At 45.0% G+C, this 17,323-nt stretch overlaps 3 protein-coding genes across 6 annotated transcripts; 1 reads left to right on the top strand and 2 right to left on the bottom strand.

Moving 5' to 3' along the window:
- Positions 1-173: 173 nt before the first annotated feature.
- Positions 174-11,114, top strand: LOC117899656 (fatty-acid amide hydrolase 2). 3 transcript variants are annotated; one of them, XM_034809837.1, is made up of 5 exons: positions 174-553; positions 638-701; positions 5,115-5,295; positions 9,347-9,394; positions 9,451-11,114. In XM_034809837.1, coding segments are annotated over exons 1-5 (1,722 nt in total). In that variant the 5' UTR covers positions 174-552; the 3' UTR covers positions 10,879-11,114. The 3 variants fall into 3 exon arrangements, with proteins under 3 accessions (XP_034665728.1, XP_034665730.1, XP_034665729.1); XM_034809839.1 differs by lacking the exon at positions 5,115-5,295; XM_034809838.1 differs by lacking the exon at positions 174-553 and having other exon boundaries at positions 625-701.
- LOC117899657 (succinate--hydroxymethylglutarate CoA-transferase) lies at positions 581-2,520 on the bottom strand. The gene is made up of 2 exons (XM_034809840.1): positions 976-2,520; positions 581-922 (listed from the first exon to the last, which is right to left on the bottom strand). Exon 1 carries the CDS (start codon positions 2,402-2,404, stop codon positions 1,085-1,087), a length of 1,320 nt encoding a protein of 439 aa, XP_034665731.1. The 5' UTR covers positions 2,405-2,520; the 3' UTR covers positions 581-922; positions 976-1,084.
- Positions 11,115-15,916: 4,802 nt separating the features above from the next.
- LOC117899659 (transcription factor A, mitochondrial) lies at positions 15,917-17,158 on the bottom strand. 2 transcript variants are annotated; one of them, XM_034809843.1, is made up of 3 exons: positions 16,913-17,155; positions 16,247-16,825; positions 15,934-16,194 (listed from the first exon to the last, which is right to left on the bottom strand). In XM_034809843.1, exons 1-3 carry the CDS (start codon positions 16,975-16,977, stop codon positions 16,068-16,070), a joined length of 771 nt encoding a protein of 256 aa, XP_034665734.1. In that variant the 5' UTR covers positions 16,978-17,155; the 3' UTR covers positions 15,934-16,067. The 2 variants fall into 2 exon arrangements, with proteins under 2 accessions (XP_034665733.1, XP_034665734.1); XM_034809842.1 differs by having other exon boundaries at positions 15,917-16,194; positions 16,247-17,158.
- Positions 17,159-17,323: the final 165 nt, after the last annotated feature.

Genomic DNA, 17,323 nt, shown 5'->3' with positions numbered 1-17,323 from the left:
TGCACCCTACACACGAAAGGTATAATAAATGTGTCATAGGATTTGCCACTGTACGGCTTTAGTATTTAATTGAATCGAAAAATAAGTAAATATGCTGCCCTTAAGCCCTTTATCAACACTGCAGTCAAAGCTTTGGAATAACTGTTAATTGAATCTATAGTTGGTGGGGGTGCGGGTTAGTGGATTTTCATCTCGACTTTGGGGCTTGGAATAAGTGTGAAATCCACACTCACGACCGATCAGCGAAGCCCCCCCTCCACACTCTAGTGTCTGATGCGGTCCGTGCACTTTGCACACAAGCCAAAGGCAAACACAAGCCGCAATATGCCATTGACGGGCACACACCTACACCTACACCTACACCTAAACACCGGAGCAGGCAGCGCGGCGAACGTTGTTAGTTTTTGGCAGCAGCAGCAGCAGCATTTCCCACTGACAAACAAAAACACAAATATTTTTCTGCCGCCGTCGTGAGCGGACGCTCTCACTCTACACCACAGCAAAGTGCAATAACCATTTGTTCCAGTGAATCAAATTTTTAGTTGATTTAAAAGTGAGTTTTCCCTCTGAGTGACCGTTCTTTATTTTGCTCATTTATTGACATTTTCCTTTTCATTTTGCCGTGTGTTCGACGCAGTGAGGAAGTTGCTAAAATCGATATTTGCATATATGTGCATGCAGCTGGACATTCTCAGATTCAGGTAAGCGAACTCCCCCTCCCCGCGGCTGCATCGGTTTGCTTGTCCTTGGGCTTCTCTTCGTTCATTTTCATGGCGTACTTTTCGTTGTGTTTGAACACGCAAAAGAAGGCGATAAAGCCGACAATGTTGACGACCAGCGTCAGCATCAGGGTGTAGAATACCACAATGATCGCCTTCTGCCGACTCGTGCGCTGGCTCCACGGCACATGCTCAGTGGAGAACTGCGGAGAATGGAGGATGAAGATCAGGGCCAGACAGGGACAGCACTTCTTACCGGCATAATGAAAGATAGAGAAAATGAAGCAGCCTCGCCCATTTATTGCACGAAAATACTTCGTTACTTGAGATTTATTGTACAGGATTTACCTGGCAAAGGTTACTGCTTACTGAATAATGCCCTGTGCCCGCAGCGAGGCGAGCTCCTCAGGCCCATAGCCGAGCAGCTCACCCAGCACGGCATCCGTGTGCTCGCCCAGCATGGGTGGAGCCGTGCGGGCATCGTTGCGTGCCTCGCTGTACACCACAGGCGGACCAACCACCTTGACTGAGCCATCGCGAGCATGCGGCAGTGTCTTGACCAGGCCAATGGCTTTAATGTGCTCATCGTCGAACACTTCGCTAATGCTGTTCACCGGACCGACCGGGAACGGGGCACCCTCGAAGCGCTTCATCCAGTGCTTGGAGGTTTCCTGCGCCAGAATCTCCTCCAGCAGCTGCACCAACTCCTCGCGATTTTGAACCCGATCTTTGTTTGTCTTGAATTTGGCATCTTCCGCCACAGACTCAACGCCCAGCAGCCGACACAGCTCCACGAACTGCGCGTCGCTGCCGGCACCCAGGGTGAGGTAGCCATCCTTCGTCCTGAAGCTCTGGTACGGCACAATGCTGGAGTGGGCTGTGCCCCAGCGCTTTGCCTCGGTGCCTGCGTTCAAGTAGTTGCTGGCGACATTTATCAGCAGCGAACAGCAGGTGGACAGCAAGTCCACGTCGATCTTCTGGCCCCGCTGAGTCTTCTGCCGTTGGTAGAGGGCTGCGAGGATCGCTCCATGGGCATACAGTCCGGTGGCCACGTCTGTCACGGCCACACCCACCTTGCTGGGCGGACCATCCTTTTGCCCAGTGATGTGCAGCAGGCCACCCACGGAGGAGGCAATCACGTCGTAGCCCGGCCGTTTGGCATACGGCCCCACCGACCCATACCCACTGAGTGTGCAGTAAATGAGCTTGGGATTGATTTTCTTCATCTGCTCGTAGCCCAGATCGTAGCGCTCGAGTGTGCCTGGAACGTAGTTCTCCACGAGGACGTCACTGACCGCGGCCAGCTTGTGGATCAGCGCCCTGCCACGCTTCAGGTCAATGCAAACGCTCTGCTTGTTCCTGTTCGGCGCTAGAAAGTAGGCGGCATCTTTGCTATGCTCCAGGAAGGGGGGACCCCACTTTCTGGCCTCATCGCCGAAGTGCGGACGCTCCACCTTGATGACCTCTGCCCCCAGATCGGCCAGCACCATGGTGCAGTAGGGACCGGCAATGATGCGGGTCAAGTCCAGAATGCGAACGCCCTTCAGCGGATGCTCACGCGCCCCCACAGTGGCATTGTTATCGCTGTCGTCGCCAGTGGCGGCTGCAAAGTTTCTCAAGCTCTGGCAAGCTCTGTAATTAACAAAGCCACAATGGAGTCGCTGGCAGAGTTTCGGGGACAACATTGCTCGCGGTCGGCTGCAGCTACTAACTTATCTAGTGGCTATCTATGTGTGTTACGGCGATGGAAAGTTTTGCGACCCAACTTGATCCGCGGACACATTTATCGTCACTGGGCGAAAGACCCCCACAACGGAAGCTCACTTGAAGCTCTCTCTCTCTCTCTCGCTCTGTGTATCTTTTCTGTTATCTTTTATTGTTTACTCTGAGAGAGAGACTACGTGCTGAAGAGAGGAGCAGCTATTAAGAGCTGCGTTCCCCTACTCGATTCACGTTTCACCTTGGAGAATTCCCCCACGCGAGTCTGAATCCTTTCAAATCATGACTGTAAAACTCGTCCCTTGTGCTGTGCGTGGGGAACTACCACAATCGGAGTTTAATAAGCCCCAAATGCCATATTATTACAGCAGCGCATGAGATCTCTTATTGCTCCACGTCGCTGCCTGGTTATTATCGTTCTGATTCGTTCTCTGTAATTATGCCACCTTGCTGACATCTTGGATGGCGTGATCTCAGCACAAGTACTCGCATTCGACCATCTAAATAATTAGTTTGGCTTCCAGCATTTAAAAGTATTTTTCATTTGTTTGTTTGCTGTTCTACGTCCAGTCCCTAATATCGTGCAATTATTTCCTAATGCCCCCAGACAATTAAAAAGCAATTTTAATGTCGTAAATAAGTAACTTACGCCTGAATGCTCACCATAAGTGTCGGACAGATCACTGGGCTACCACGCACACCGACCCTTGAGTTCATAGCACGAACTGTAAACAAATCGTTAGAGTGTTCCAATTTGTATTGATTCATCTGAGCTGAGATAATAATACTACAATGGGCAGAGTATCGATCGCGCAGTTCCCAAAGTTCCTTTAACAAAAACTTTGAGCAATTTAATTTCTAGTTCAATATGTTTCCCCTTTGAAAAGTTACAATGATATGTCCAAAAGAGTGCTAAAAATATATAAAAAAGAGCTTGTGATAGGTCCTCCACTCGTAAATTTGTTCGAGTGTGCAGCAATCTACAATTTTGAACACTCCCAAACGGCGTGTATTTTGTATTGTCCATTCTCAGGCATTCTCTTTAACACTGTTCGCTTGTGCGTCAGCTGCCGGTGCAGCAAAGTCCTACAACTGACGTAAATCTGTGATTGTTTATCAGCCCTTCGATTGATATAGTTTTGATTGGAATCCATAGATTATGAATGTAATATCCGAAGTGGTTGACTGTAATCTTTCTTTCAGATCTATAACTGAGCTCCACGGGGGGTCACACTCCACACACATATTTTTGTAATCATTAGGGAAACATCAAACAGATGCAACGACATGCAATGTACGAGTATTAGCTGTGATTTCTTAATGATTATTAATTAAGGAACTGATTGGACACGAGCATGTGAGATCTGTAGAACTATGAATGGGGTGCAAGTCGAGCTGATTCATTGACACACGTTCTAAGTATATCCCAGGCGACTTATCTATTAAGGGAACGTGATACTAAATGGGTTCAGGGTTCGAGCTTTCTGTTTGAGTTCTTGTGAATTGTTTTTGTTTACACTATTTGTAAATAGACCGGAACAGGGTTTTCCCCCGGAAACCTCTGCTCGAAGCAATATTTAAACAGCGAATGACGTTGCTGGGTTCCTTTGTTTGCATGCCGCTGATCTCAGGCCGAGCTGTAACTAGGGGTCAGCATGCATAACTTTACAAGAGAGAAAAACACAAACAGATCAGAGAGTTGATCAGTTATGTCTGTAATTAGCGCCGCTATGGGTCCTCCTCCTCCTTTTGTTTACAACTGAAAGTCATTCCAATTGCAATCTCTGGTAGTGTGGGGTTCAACGGGTCAGGGCAAGTAATTAATTGCAGGGATAGTAAGCCCCAACGATGGCATTGACGCACTTGTAACTGATGCTTAGTCAGAGCAAAGCCATTTCCACTGGAGGCCTAATGGGAACTACTTACTCGTACAACAAAACTTAAGAGCAGCTCAAAAGCATTGAAGAGAGAACGCAGACAAAGAGAGACTGAGAGAGAGAGAGAGAGCAAAGCTCTCCAAAGCAACGCTTTAAATACTTTGCGGCATGCTAGCCCCATGTTTATTTGCTTTGCTCGTCTCGTTCGCGTCGGTTCGGTTCAGTTCGTTTCGGAATAGACTCATCCGACAGTCAGATAGAAAACTTAACCCGGGTTGCCCCGATTGAAGCCTGGAATGTGATAGGGCATACAAAATTAAAAGTGTAACCAAAATGAAAGCCGGAGAAACGTTGCGCATGCGTGTGCCGTGCCAGTCGTGTCATATGCGAGTGCATCCCAGAGATACTTTGCCTGCGCAGAACTAGTTTCGGGGGCTAAGAAAGTAACGCAACTATTAGCCAACTGACCAAAAAGGCATCACACACAGATCCCCCTCAGCCCAGTCCGGTGTTCAAGTGAATATTGTGCAAGCGAAAATACAGCAGCAGCAGCAGCAGCAGTTGCCAGTCGTCTCTGCTGGCACTTTTTGCCATCAATTGCAGTCAGCTGCAATATTGCACAATCCTGCCAACCTGTTCAGATACCCGTGTGTCCCCAGCCCCCCCTCAGTCCAGCCGAGCCGTGTGTGCAGTGTTGTGTAGTGGCGCCATTTATCTGCGAGATTGAGTGCGCTCTCTTTAATTTGCCTTACCCCTCCGTGTGTTAAGCCGTCAAAATTGCTGTGCTACTTTGTTCCAGGATCCTGGGGTACATCATGCGCCGATTCCTGCGCTCGGCCATGATTGTCTTCAGTTGGTTCGTGGTGCCCTACAGTCGGTACACCAACATCAAGGTGATCCGACGCAAGCTGCCACCGATACGCAGCCACCTGCTGGAGATACCTGCCGTTGATCTGGCCAAGCTGATTCGCACCCGAAAGGTGAGTACGCTCCATTTTGTTGTTGTTTCTTGTCCATTTCATTTAGGCCACTTACGCAAAAGAAACAAAAAAAATAATGGGCAGGCCTTGCAAATCTTGCAAAATCAATAGCCAGCCAACAGATTGTTGCCACAGCAGCAGCAGCAGCAGCACTAGCAGCACTTTCGGTTGCCACATCCATTAGATACATTGTGGCAAAGTTTGAGGCAATCAACCCCTGGGCGCCCAGACATCTCCCCATTAGGTGAAGCTCACACATTAGCAGGTCGCCTCCGTCTCAGACTTGGACTCTCAGACACTGACTCGCCTCTCAGACTTGCGCTCGGCTCACCTTTGCCTCTGAATTTCGGCAGAAAGCGCAAAAACGCATAAGACAAAGATATTACTTTTCATTTACTTTATTTTCGTTGTCGTTGTTGTTTTCTGTCGCTTTATTGAGTCTCTTAAAAGACTCGTCCGACGCGGTGGCACTCACTCTTGCCCCTAACATTTCAATTAGACGTGCGGGGCTATAAAAAAAAGTACAAGGGAACCAAGTTAGGGGTTTAATACCCTTCCCAGGGCATAAAATACTTTGCCATGAAGAGCATTGCCTTGCGAAGGCCAAGCTCAAAGGTGGATTTAGTTATCTAATTTATTTATCTAATGCACCTACGGAAAGTATTTATTAAAATGTTAACCAGAAACGGAGAGTAGCTTCATTGAATCTTTATCTTGAGTTCTATTAAATGGCAAATAAAGAACTTTCGATGTGGCACCATTTTAATTCTTAGGAACTAGAACTATAGAAATTCTAGCAAAAAGTATTTATTATTTATTCTCCTTAGAAAGCTTTCTTGCTTTCAAGATAAATAATAGTGATATTTAGGAGTTTCCTAGTTATATTATTCATTGCAGAAAAACTTATTTCTATGGCAAATATATGCTGTTGATATACATATGTTCATATTCGAATGCCAAATATTCGAATGTGTTTCCGATAGCAAAACTTCTAGATAACTTCTTAAAATAAAATAAAAACTGGATGTACACTTGTCTATCCACAAAAAGCATTCACAAAATATTCTCAAAAGCTTCAACAATATTTAATTTCAAATGAAACATTTGTGATCCTTCGCAATGACTTGGAAACTTTCCATTCGTCACAAAGTCTAATCCCATACAATTTTTCGACTCCAGCTGCATTGCAATTTGCTTTAAAAACTTTATATGATCCCAGCCAGAGTATAACCCCAGATGAAATCGAAATCAATTTGGGTTTTGTTTTTGTTTCTTGTTTTGTTTTTTGTGTGTCGCGCAAGCACTTGCGGCAATTGGCCCAAAACGGATAGCTACAGACACGAGGCATTGAAGAAGCAGGCAGGGAATTAGTCATCTGAAGTACGGCCATTAACAAAGAGCGTTTTATGAGTCGAGCAGCAAAAATTTCGCAAAACAAAAATTATACAAACGGCCTAGACAGTCAAAAATAAAAAATAAAAAACATACAAAATCCAACTGAAGAGCATAATCCGTAAGATGTGGACATGGGCATGTGCATGGGATGGTTGGGACTTACATGACGAGAGAGAGAGAGAGATCTTTGCCCTGCCTGAGCCATCGCAATGGTTTTTGGCTGTGGATTGCCTCGTGCTTTTGTGTTCATGTGCAAGATTTCATGGCGTTCATTGGTCCACATCGTGTGAGGTCACTACTTGACAGACCTTATCGAGTGGTGGCCCCACTCCCCCCCCTCCCTCTTTGTTGCATGCACTCCCCGTGTAGTTGATATTTTAGTGCACGCTCCGTCGTGAAGTACAAAAGATTTTTGGTTTTGTTTTTGTTTTTTACTGCTGTTTTCGAGTCTTCATTCGCGCCAGCAATCATATCTCATATGGTGCGTACACGTATGTCTGTTGTCTGTTAAATATTATTATTTTAATTATGTTTTTTTCTGTTTTTTCCTCTCTTAATTGCTGGTTGTTTCATTGTCATAGGTTAAGCATTGCCTCACTCCGCTCACGGGGGGAGGCTATTGCCAAGCGAAATGGTTTTGTAATTGAGATTATATCCGAAACCGCATCTATAGCCACTTATTATAGAGGGAGGTCTGAGTTTGTCCTCTTAGAATATTGTATGACAGCGAGCGGGAGCTGCTGCCCTCAAGAAGGAATTCACTTAATTGCCTTCTGTCCGCAGTTATTTAATTAGGATTTATTTGTAATGGTATTTATTATGAGAGAGAGAGTGGAGACATCAGAGAGTTCCGAAATTGTACTTGTACTTGGAAGGAATCGTTTTCGCTTTTAAACATTATTTTGTTTTGCTTAGCCTGCTGCTTCTTCAGACTTTTTAGCACGAACTTCATAAGTATTACACAGAGAAAAAAAGGATCTAAAATGTTAATGATACCCTTTTCGCGTAGATTTTTGGCATTAATATGAAAATATTTCTCACTTAAAATAAATTTATAAATAAAAAATATATTAAATTTGTATGAATTTTAAAAGTAACTGTATCTCTTACAAATTTAATATATTTTATATGTTTATTTTGGAGTGTATTTACTTCAATTTAAATTACATTTATTTCATTTGAATTTTAAAATAAATTTAAATATTCGAGCATTTTGTAAGCCATTTTTTCTCTGAGTGTAGCATAAGCTACATAAGCAAAACTGTGTCTGTGTGTCGCGATGTCTTTACATTGCCTCCTCTTTATTGCCTCTCTGCTTTGTGCCACACGCAGTAACAGCAACAGCAAAATCTTTTCCACCTTATAGGCATCATTGGGGTACGCGAGTATCGGTATCGGGAGCTTTTCGGTTGATGATTTTGTCTGTCTTTCGGCCTGTCTGTTGTCTTCTCTCCCTCCTTGCCCCCTGCCCCTGCTTGTTGCATGTTGTTGTCTCTTGATCAATTTGCTCTCGGTTTCTCCTGCCCCTGCCTCCCATTGCACTGCACTCCACTCCATTGCTGCCTCTGCCTGTGTCTGTGCTGCCTCTCTGATTTATTATTACACTGGAAGTCATTGAAAAAGTCAAGTAGCCTTAATTTTAATTATACATATAAGCACACAATACATACGAGTACATACATAGTTACATATGTACATACATCTGCGAGGTTTGTGCATCATTTGTGCATCTCATGGGCATGCATTGAGGCAAGGCAAAAGTCAGGCAAATTTATGTCTTAATTCAGCAGCAGGTACTTACGATTTATTGATATATTGAGAAACCTGCTGGCTGTGATAAAAGTTTTTAGCCATGGGATTCGCTCAAAACAAGTTCAGAGGTGGCTACCTGATTGATTCTGATGCATAATTAATGTAGCTTATGGCAGCATTTAATTGATTCCTTGATTTCTGAAGTCGTTCCGCTGCTCATAATTGACAGAGACTGACGGATCAGCTTCGTGGCTGTCTTGCCAGAATAAAGCATGTTCCTTAGCACACCAATAATCCCTTCCAGCATTGACTGATGGGTCCACCCATTCATATCTTTGATGCGCCGATTCTGTCATTGATTTCCCCACACGCTTATCTGATTGGGACCTTGCTCGATCTATTACTTTCTTATTTGTGATTCCCAACGCATTCATTTGATTGATATCTGTATCTCAATCGACATGTAAGAGACTAATAATTATGCTTAAAGCGTACAATGTACTGCGCCCTATCATATCCGATCTATGCCCTAGCCCTAACCCTTCGCAGTGAGGGGATTGTCATTGGTTCGAGGTGTGTCAGAGTGTGAGGAGCTTCTTAGAGTTAGAGAGAATATTTCCATTCCTTGTCTGTTGTCCCCTCTCTATTCTCACTCCCTGCACATGTTGCACTACTCATACGTCATGTGCCCGCTAAAGTGAACGTCATGAATGCAATTCTAGCAGTCGTTTGCTTTGGCTTTGTTGCTGGCTTTGGCTGCCTTTTATTTTTATTGATTTTAATTTAACACAAATTGCCATTGTGGCCGCCTCAATAGACTAGAATTGATTGTTTCTGCGTGTGGAATGCGGAGAATGTGAGCGGAGCGGAAATATTCAAACATTTTTCCCTCTCCTTATTGCAGATTAAAAGCGAAGAAGTCGTAGAGGCCTACATCGAACGTTGCCGGCAGGTAAGCCACTGCCAAATGGATGCTGGGGACTGGAACTAATTCGAGACTCTTAACAGGTTAATCCACTGATCAATGCCATTGTTCAGGATCGCTTCGAGGAGGCACTGGAGGAGGCGCGCGAAATAGACAATGTCATCGCCATGGGCATCAACAGTGTGGAGTCCATGGAGGAACATACGCCGCTGCTGGGCATTCCGGTGACGGTGAAGGAGAGCATCGCCGTCAAGGGCATGACCAATCAGGCGGGTCGTGTCTTCAAGACGCCGCAGATAGCCAAATCGGATGCTCCAGTCGTGGAGCAGATCAAGCGTTGTGGGGGCATCATAATGCTCGTGTCCAACACCCCCGAGCTGTGCCTGCTCTGGGAGACGTACAACAATGTGACGGGGCAGACGAAGAATCCGTACGACCTGAAGCGCACGCCGGGCGGCTCGTCGGGCGGAGAGGCAGCGCTGCTGGCTAGCGGCGCCTCGCTGCTGGGTCTCACATCGGACATTGGCGGCTCCTCGCGACTGCCGGCCATGTTCAGCGGCATTTGGGGCCACAAGCCCACGCCGTATGCCGTCTCGTTCCGCGGCCATCATCCGACGAGCGACTTCCCCAAATGGGGAGACTTCTTCACCATCGCACCGATGACGCGCTACGCCAAGGATCTGCCGCTGCTGCTCAAGTGCATGAGCGATCCGACTGGGCCAAAGCTGACGCTGGACAAGGAGATCAGTGCCCATGGCATTCGGTTCTTCTTCATGGACAACGATGGGCCCTCGGGCATGATGCGGCCGCTCAGCCGGGACCTGCACGCGGCCATCAATCGGGTGGCCAGCGACTTCAATGCCGAGCGGGTGAACATACGGAAGATGAAGTGGTCGCTGGACATCTCCCTGTCGGCGATGCTGACCATGAAGAACATCGAGACGATCTACCACAAGACCGAGGAGGGGGAACAGCCCAAGACCGTGTGCAAGGAGACGGTCAAGTACTTCTTCGGCTGCTCGGACAGCATTCTGCCATCGGTGATATTCGGCCACCTGCAGAACTTCATGAAGATCATACCCAATTCGCGGCACAAGCATCTGGCCAGCATCATTGAGGCGCTCAAGACTGAATTCAAGGAGATGCTCGGCAACGACGGCGTCTTCCTCTACCCGACCTTCCCCAACACGGCGCACCAGCACTACCAGATCTACCACAAGCTGCTGGAGCCCATGTACATGGCCATCTTCAATACGCTGGGCCTGCCAGTGACCAACTGCATGATCGGCTTGGATCATCGCAATCTGCCCATGGGCATACAGGTGGTGGCCAATCCCGGTCAGGATCATCTGTGCCTCGCCGTTGCACGTGAGATGGAGCGTCGCTATGGCGGCTGGGTGCGTCCACCCTCTGAGGATAGTCACAGCAGCAGCAGCGGAAGTAGCAGCAGCAGCAACAATGGCAACGGGGGAACCAGCAGCAGCAGCAGCGGCAGCAAGCAGCGTGGCTAGCCATTCCTGGGGGGCAGCAATGGCTTTATTCCTACGTGATTCTTTTTGTACTTCGTTTTGTTTGTAGCTAATTGTATGTATTGTCCATCATTTAGGGAATGTTATCAGCTAGCAGCTGAATGGAAAGCCCCACATTATCATTTAGAGCCTCTTCAAAATTCCACGACTCGAATTTCATGCTCCATCGTACCTATTATTGTATTAAATTATTAAATGTCGACCACTCCAATCTTGTACATCGTATTATCTAACTCTATATACTACTACTACTATAAATGTTTATGTAAATATTCCGTCTAGCCTCTAAGTCTTAGGTTTATGCCCCACTCACGGCAAAGATCGATGCGAACAACAACCAACAAAAAAAGAAACTATTCTGTATGTATATTTTTGTAGCAACTCTTTGTCGGAATCAACAAAATATCGACAACAATTTTGGCCAAGAACAAAATCTGTTGAATAAAAATAACAGAAAACTAACCGAAAACTTACAACTAATTTATAAGACTTCTATGGCGCAATACCCCAAAAAAGAAGTTGGCCTCCGCTGGTAGCTGTTTGGCTGGGCATTGGCCGAACGGGGGGGATGGGAGGCCCAGCTGCATGGCAAATTGGGCTCAGTAGCAGCTGGTCGCTGGTCCGTGCTAATAGAAAATCTACAAAACAAAAATACAGCTACTAGAGACAAGCAAGTAAGTAAGTAACTAAGTACTACCGCTAGTGCAGGCAAGCATTATGTGTGAGTGGTTCCACTTGGCTGGTTACACACAGAGAGCCTCCACACTGAGAGAAATTAGTAGCAAAAGAAACACAAATCTCAACATGGAATTTAGCAAAATCATTCTGAATTTTTTAAGCACTTTTCTGGGTATTATTTTCATGGCACGAAGATAATCGTATATGGCGAATCATTCTGACATTTTCATATATTTTTGTGTGGTGTCATATTTATGGCACATAAATAATATTAATTAAATTATTTTCCGGTTTTTTTATGTTCTGTTTGGGTTCCAGGCTTGCCAATTCTTATCTGAAAGCCTTAATCGTGCGCTTGCGCAGCCGTTTCCCCAGCCTCAAATGCATTTCTGTCATTTCGGGCTGGACTGTTGCTGCCGAAAAAGTAGACAGATTTTATTGGCCAGACCAAGGCGCAGAGCAGTGGCACTTGCCGCATTTAGCGTTGCATTTGGTTAGTTTTTGTTTTGTTTTTATACCCGGTACTCGAAGAGTAAATAGGGTATATTGTATTTGTGCACATAACGGTTGTATGTAACGCACAGAAGGAAACGTTTCCGACCCCATAAAGTATATATATTCTTGATCAGCATCAATAGCCGAGTCTATGTCTGTCTGTCTGTCTGTCCGTCTGTCCGTCTGTCCGTCTGTCCGTCTGTCCGTCTGTCCGTCTGTCCGTCCGTCTTGTTGAGCGCCTGGATCTCAGACACCATTAAAGCTAGAGCCACCAAATTTTGCATCCATACTTCTGTATGCTCACACTGTTACAAGTGTATTTCAAAAATGAGCCACGCCCCCTTCCGCCGCCGCAAAAGGGCGAAAACCTCCCAAATCTACAATTTTGAAGATAGCAGAAAACTAAAAACGCCATTCCGTAGGGAATGACCATATCTATCAGATCACCAAATTGGGATACGATTGGATCATTATTATAGCCACAATGAAGAAATTAATTTGCAGTAGCCAAACCCACCCCGTCCCGCAGCATTCACACTCTGCTTCGCGCTGTTTATGGCCTGGCCCCTGACACGTCACTGCCTCTGCCTCTGCCGCTGCCTCTGCCGCTGACTCTGCCGCGACTCTGCAGTGTGTGTTTCTAGGGGAGGGTGGCGAGCTAAAGGAGCGTGTTGGCGTGAGTAGTGTTGTTGATGTAGATGACAGATGAAGAAAAAATGTAAAATTTGACAAATAACCGCTAAAGTGCAGATGTAGTACTGAGTGCCGGGTATAAAAGTTGTGACGCGTAAGAAGCGTCTCACACGTCCCTTCTCGTTTAGTTTCTATTGCAAAAAAAATTGTTTCTTGTGTGGTTGTGTGTTTTTTCGGCTTTTGGAGTAGCTCAAGGTTTTGGCAATACGGCTTGCGCAATTCCGCTGTTGCCGCCAGTGTATGAACGTGGTATTTGGCCAAAACATCGGAGGTAACTCAAATTCTTGCTTAAGAATGTGGCGGTCGTTGGCGGAGGGGGGCAGCTGTGAAATGCTTTGGCCAATGCCATTCGAAAATCTGGTGAAGATTATCTTGTGTCTCGAAATTAGGTGAAAAACTTTTCATTTGTCTTCAATTCAGTTGCTGGAGCAGCTGAAAACCAAGCAGCATGACGACCAAAAATTATGAAAAATCTCCAGTCATGCTGCCGCTACCTGCTGAGCCGATGAATTAGCTGGAAGCAGAGCCAGACCTTTGCTCGCTCTCTCTCTCTCTCTCTCTGGAACACCTGGAACACCTACAGAGAGCAGAAACAGTTTCAAAATTCGGCTAAGCGCGGGAATGAGAGAATCTGGAAACTGTACAACATGTTGAGCACAGGAGCGTACCGGGGGTGGGAGCGCCCAACTGCAATACCAATATTGGTACCAGGAAAATCCCTCTCTCACTGCAGTCCGCCCCTGATTGAACAATCTCAAATGCTCTTATCTATTTGTTGTTGGGTTTTGCCTTGGATGCGATGCCGAGTTTAGCGACGAAGTCAGCAATTGCTGACAGGCAGAGCAACGAAGATAGAGAGAGGGAGCGAGAGAGAGAGAGAGAGAGTGACGTGCCGTGCTGACCAGAGCAGCGGCGGAAATATCATTCCAGTCTTTCGGCATTCCAAGCGATTCGACTCCCAGGCCAAGCCTAGCCACGCCGAGCATGGCATTTCATCGTTCATTTAAAAATTGAATCCAGCAGCGAGCGGTTGTGCCTTGTCTCAATACGCAGTCTTCTATCTATAAGTAGCTGTAACTCCAGTCTGACTGTACCTGCCAGTAATTAGAACCTTTGTACTCTACGCATTTGAGGTGACAAATCAAACTGCATATTTGTTTACCGTGATCTACGTAGAGAGATTAAAACTGTGTCGATTACCGTGTTAAATCAACTGAATATTAAGTGTGATCTTAACCCCGTAAGACTCAGACACGTGTTGCTAACGGATTCCCATTCCGTTAGTCACTCGATTATATTGTAACTGCTCAATGCCACGTGCTTGCTCCACACACGGAACACGCTGGCCGAGGCAAAGATTACTATTTTGTAGGCTAGATTAAGCATTAAACTGCCTGCGATTGAGACACGCTCCAGCTTGGTTTTCTCACAAAACTATGCATATACAGTAAGCACACATATTATTCGTACACCACCATCACCCTAGTTTGAACACCTATAACTTGGCGTACGGTCAACGTAAACAGGAAAAGTTAATTTTGTATCAAAGATCAACATATCTACTATATGTTTATGAAAAAAGTTTCTAATATTCTTCTATGGTATCCTTATAAAAATTAACTTAAGCAAAAAAGACCTTTTTTTTCGCACATAAATTATTCGTACAGCCGCCCGATTCCTTAAGTAAAATTAAAATATTAAAGGTAAAATGAACAATGAAAATTTTTGTTTGCTATATTTAGCCTTAATGATAACTAAAAGCCCTAGAAACCATCTTTCCCCCAAGCTATTGATGCCCCATGAATTAATAGTGACCCCCTCCATAAGCAGTACCGGTTGCAATAGCTCCCTCGATGAAATGTTGGGCTTCCGTATTCTTTTTTACCAATTTTGCCACGCAGGCTTCATGAAACTTAAGTTTACTAACCGTAGTGAAAGTTTCAGCTAGTTGCAGTTTTAAATGAGCCAGATTTGATCCAAAAAAGATTATATTTTGTGTAATTTTTTGGGATGGGTCAAGTTTAACTTCGAATTATGACCAAACGGAATGACACATGGATGCCAATTGTCACTCAAAATAAAGTTTAATACACCCTTTTTCATATTTCCATTAAACAAGACCATTCGTAAAGCTCCAGTTAAAAAAACAACACATGTGAAAAAATAGGCACCCTCCAATGACCAATACGATTTTTTTCAAGATATGTTAAATTAATTTTTCGGAAGACTTTTGAAGAAACCCATGGCCAGTTTCATTTCTAGAGAATGAGAATGACTAGAGAGTCCATCTAAGACAGATTTTTGATTGGTTGGCCTTGCGAAAGTTCATTTAGCCCATGATGAGAAAATGGTGGTCCCTGCTGTATGGCATTTCGGAGGGTGCCTAGTGTTTCACCAGTGTTGTTTTTTAACTGGAGCTTTACGAATGGTCTTGTTTAATGGAAATATGAAAAAGGGTGTATTAAACTTTATTTTGAGTGACAATTGGCATCCATGTGTCATTCCGTTTGGTCATAATTCGAAGTTAAACTTGACCCATCCCAAAAAATTACACAAAATATAATCTTTTTTGGATCAAATCTGGCTCATTTAAAACTGCAACTAGCTGAAACTTTCACTACGGTTAGTAAACTTAAGTTTCATGAAGCCTGCGTGGCAAAATTGGTAAAAAAGAATACGGAAGCCCAACATTTCATCGAGGGAGCTATTGCAACCGGTACTGCTTATGGAGGGGGTCACTATTAATTCATGGGGCATCAATAGCTTGGGGGAAAGATGGTTTCTAGGGCTTTTAGTTATCATTAAGGCTAAATATAGCAAACAAAAATTTTCATTGTTCATTTTACCTTTAATATTTTAATTTTACTTAAGGAATCGGGCGGCTGTACGAATAATTTATGTGCGAAAAAAAAGGTCTTTTTTGCTTAAGTTAATTTTTATAAGGATACCATAGAAGAATATTAGAAACTTTTTTCATAAACATATAGTAGATATGTTGATCTTTGATACAAAATTAACTTTTCCTGTTTACGTTGACCGTACGCCAAGTTATAGGTGTTCAAACTAGGGTGATGGTGGTGTACGAATAATATGTGTGCTTACTGTATTTAATGCTGAATCTATGCACATAGTTCAGAAAGTTACTAAAATTTACTTGCAGCTGCAGGAACAATTCTAAATTTTAATCTTTAATGCTTAACATAAACAATTTTCGATGAAAGCGGCGGCATAGCCGAAGGAAAACAATATGAAGAAATGAAAAAAATGTGATGGCTTGGAGGCACGTGTCAAGTAGATAGAGAAAATTACTTCTCTTTGACGGGCTGCGCCTTGCGGGCCTTTGGCTCGGGGGGATCAATCAGGTTTCCGTGGCGCACAACATCGATGTGGCCCAGGCGTATCATTTTCTCCTCCCAAACGGTAATGGCTTTTCTGCAAATCAAACATTAGCAAATGGTCTACATGTACTGAGAGCATAACCCACTTGTAGAGCTCGAGCTCCTTGCGTGTGTCTTGAAGGTAGACGGCCTTCTCGGCATCGGAGAGGCGGGACCACTTGGCCGTCGTCTTCTGATGCCACTCACGGTACGTTTGCTGTGGCGGTTGGGGTGTATTCACGCGCTCACTGACGATAAAGCGCAGGAAGGCTGAGGCAGGTTTCTTGGGGCGTCCTAGTTCTTTGACCCGCTTGCGCAATTGCCGGCGCTCCTTGGCCTCGACTATGTCCTGCTTCAGCTGCTTGATGCCGGCACGCTGCTCGTCAGTCAGCGTGGCGTCGTACTTTGTACGCTGCTCAATGTACACCTGCTGGTCCTTCTTGAACTCGACCTGCAGACGCTCCTTCAGCTTGGTGTCTGCATCCACCCAGCTCTTTGCCAGTTGGCGCACCACCTCAATGGTGGTTATGCTCGGATTGGTAGCTATCAGCTTTGGTCGCATCTCACGCATGAATCGGAAATACGGGGTCAGTGGCTTCTTGGGACGTGGTGGTAGGCCCACCTGCTCCTCGAGTGTCTTTGACTGCTGCACGGGACTGTTGCTGAGGTTGGCAACGGCCAGGGGTCTGTTGGCGCATGATGTTGTGGGTGTAAATTGTTTTTCGATTTCAATAGGATGTGCAGAAGAGTCGTGAGTTTTGGCTACAACTTGCCTGACTTTGTTGATTAGCGATCCGATGATGGACCCACGCGACAGTAGCGTTGTTGTATAAATCATTTTGAGGCTTTGTTCTCCTGCTATAGCGCTGCGAACTAATTTTTGTGGCTCGCTTAGAATACAGATTTATTATTGTCGATTGAAAAGGCAAGGAAAACTTGTTGCATTTGTTGCTAAAATGATTTACGTAAAAAATGCGGCATTTGCTGGATGTAGAGCTGTCAACTCGTTGGTTTTTTACAGTAAAAGTAAACATCATCGATAGTTTTAATATACCGACCACAGTGTTCGCAATTTAGCTATTTTCGCACTAGATCTAGCGTTTCAGTTGCCAATGCGGGATCCGCTACCGGGAATTATAGCTATTTTTAAAGGAAAATTTGCGTAATATTTACCATTTTAAAAA

The sequence above is a fragment of the Drosophila subobscura genome, chromosome O (assembly GCF_008121235.1).
Source record: "Drosophila subobscura isolate 14011-0131.10 chromosome O, UCBerk_Dsub_1.0, whole genome shotgun sequence".
NCBI classification, from domain to species: domain Eukaryota; kingdom Metazoa; phylum Arthropoda; class Insecta; order Diptera; family Drosophilidae; genus Drosophila; species Drosophila subobscura.
Note: the sequence above shows the minus strand (reverse complement) of the source record. Positions and strands in the feature narration are given on the sequence as shown.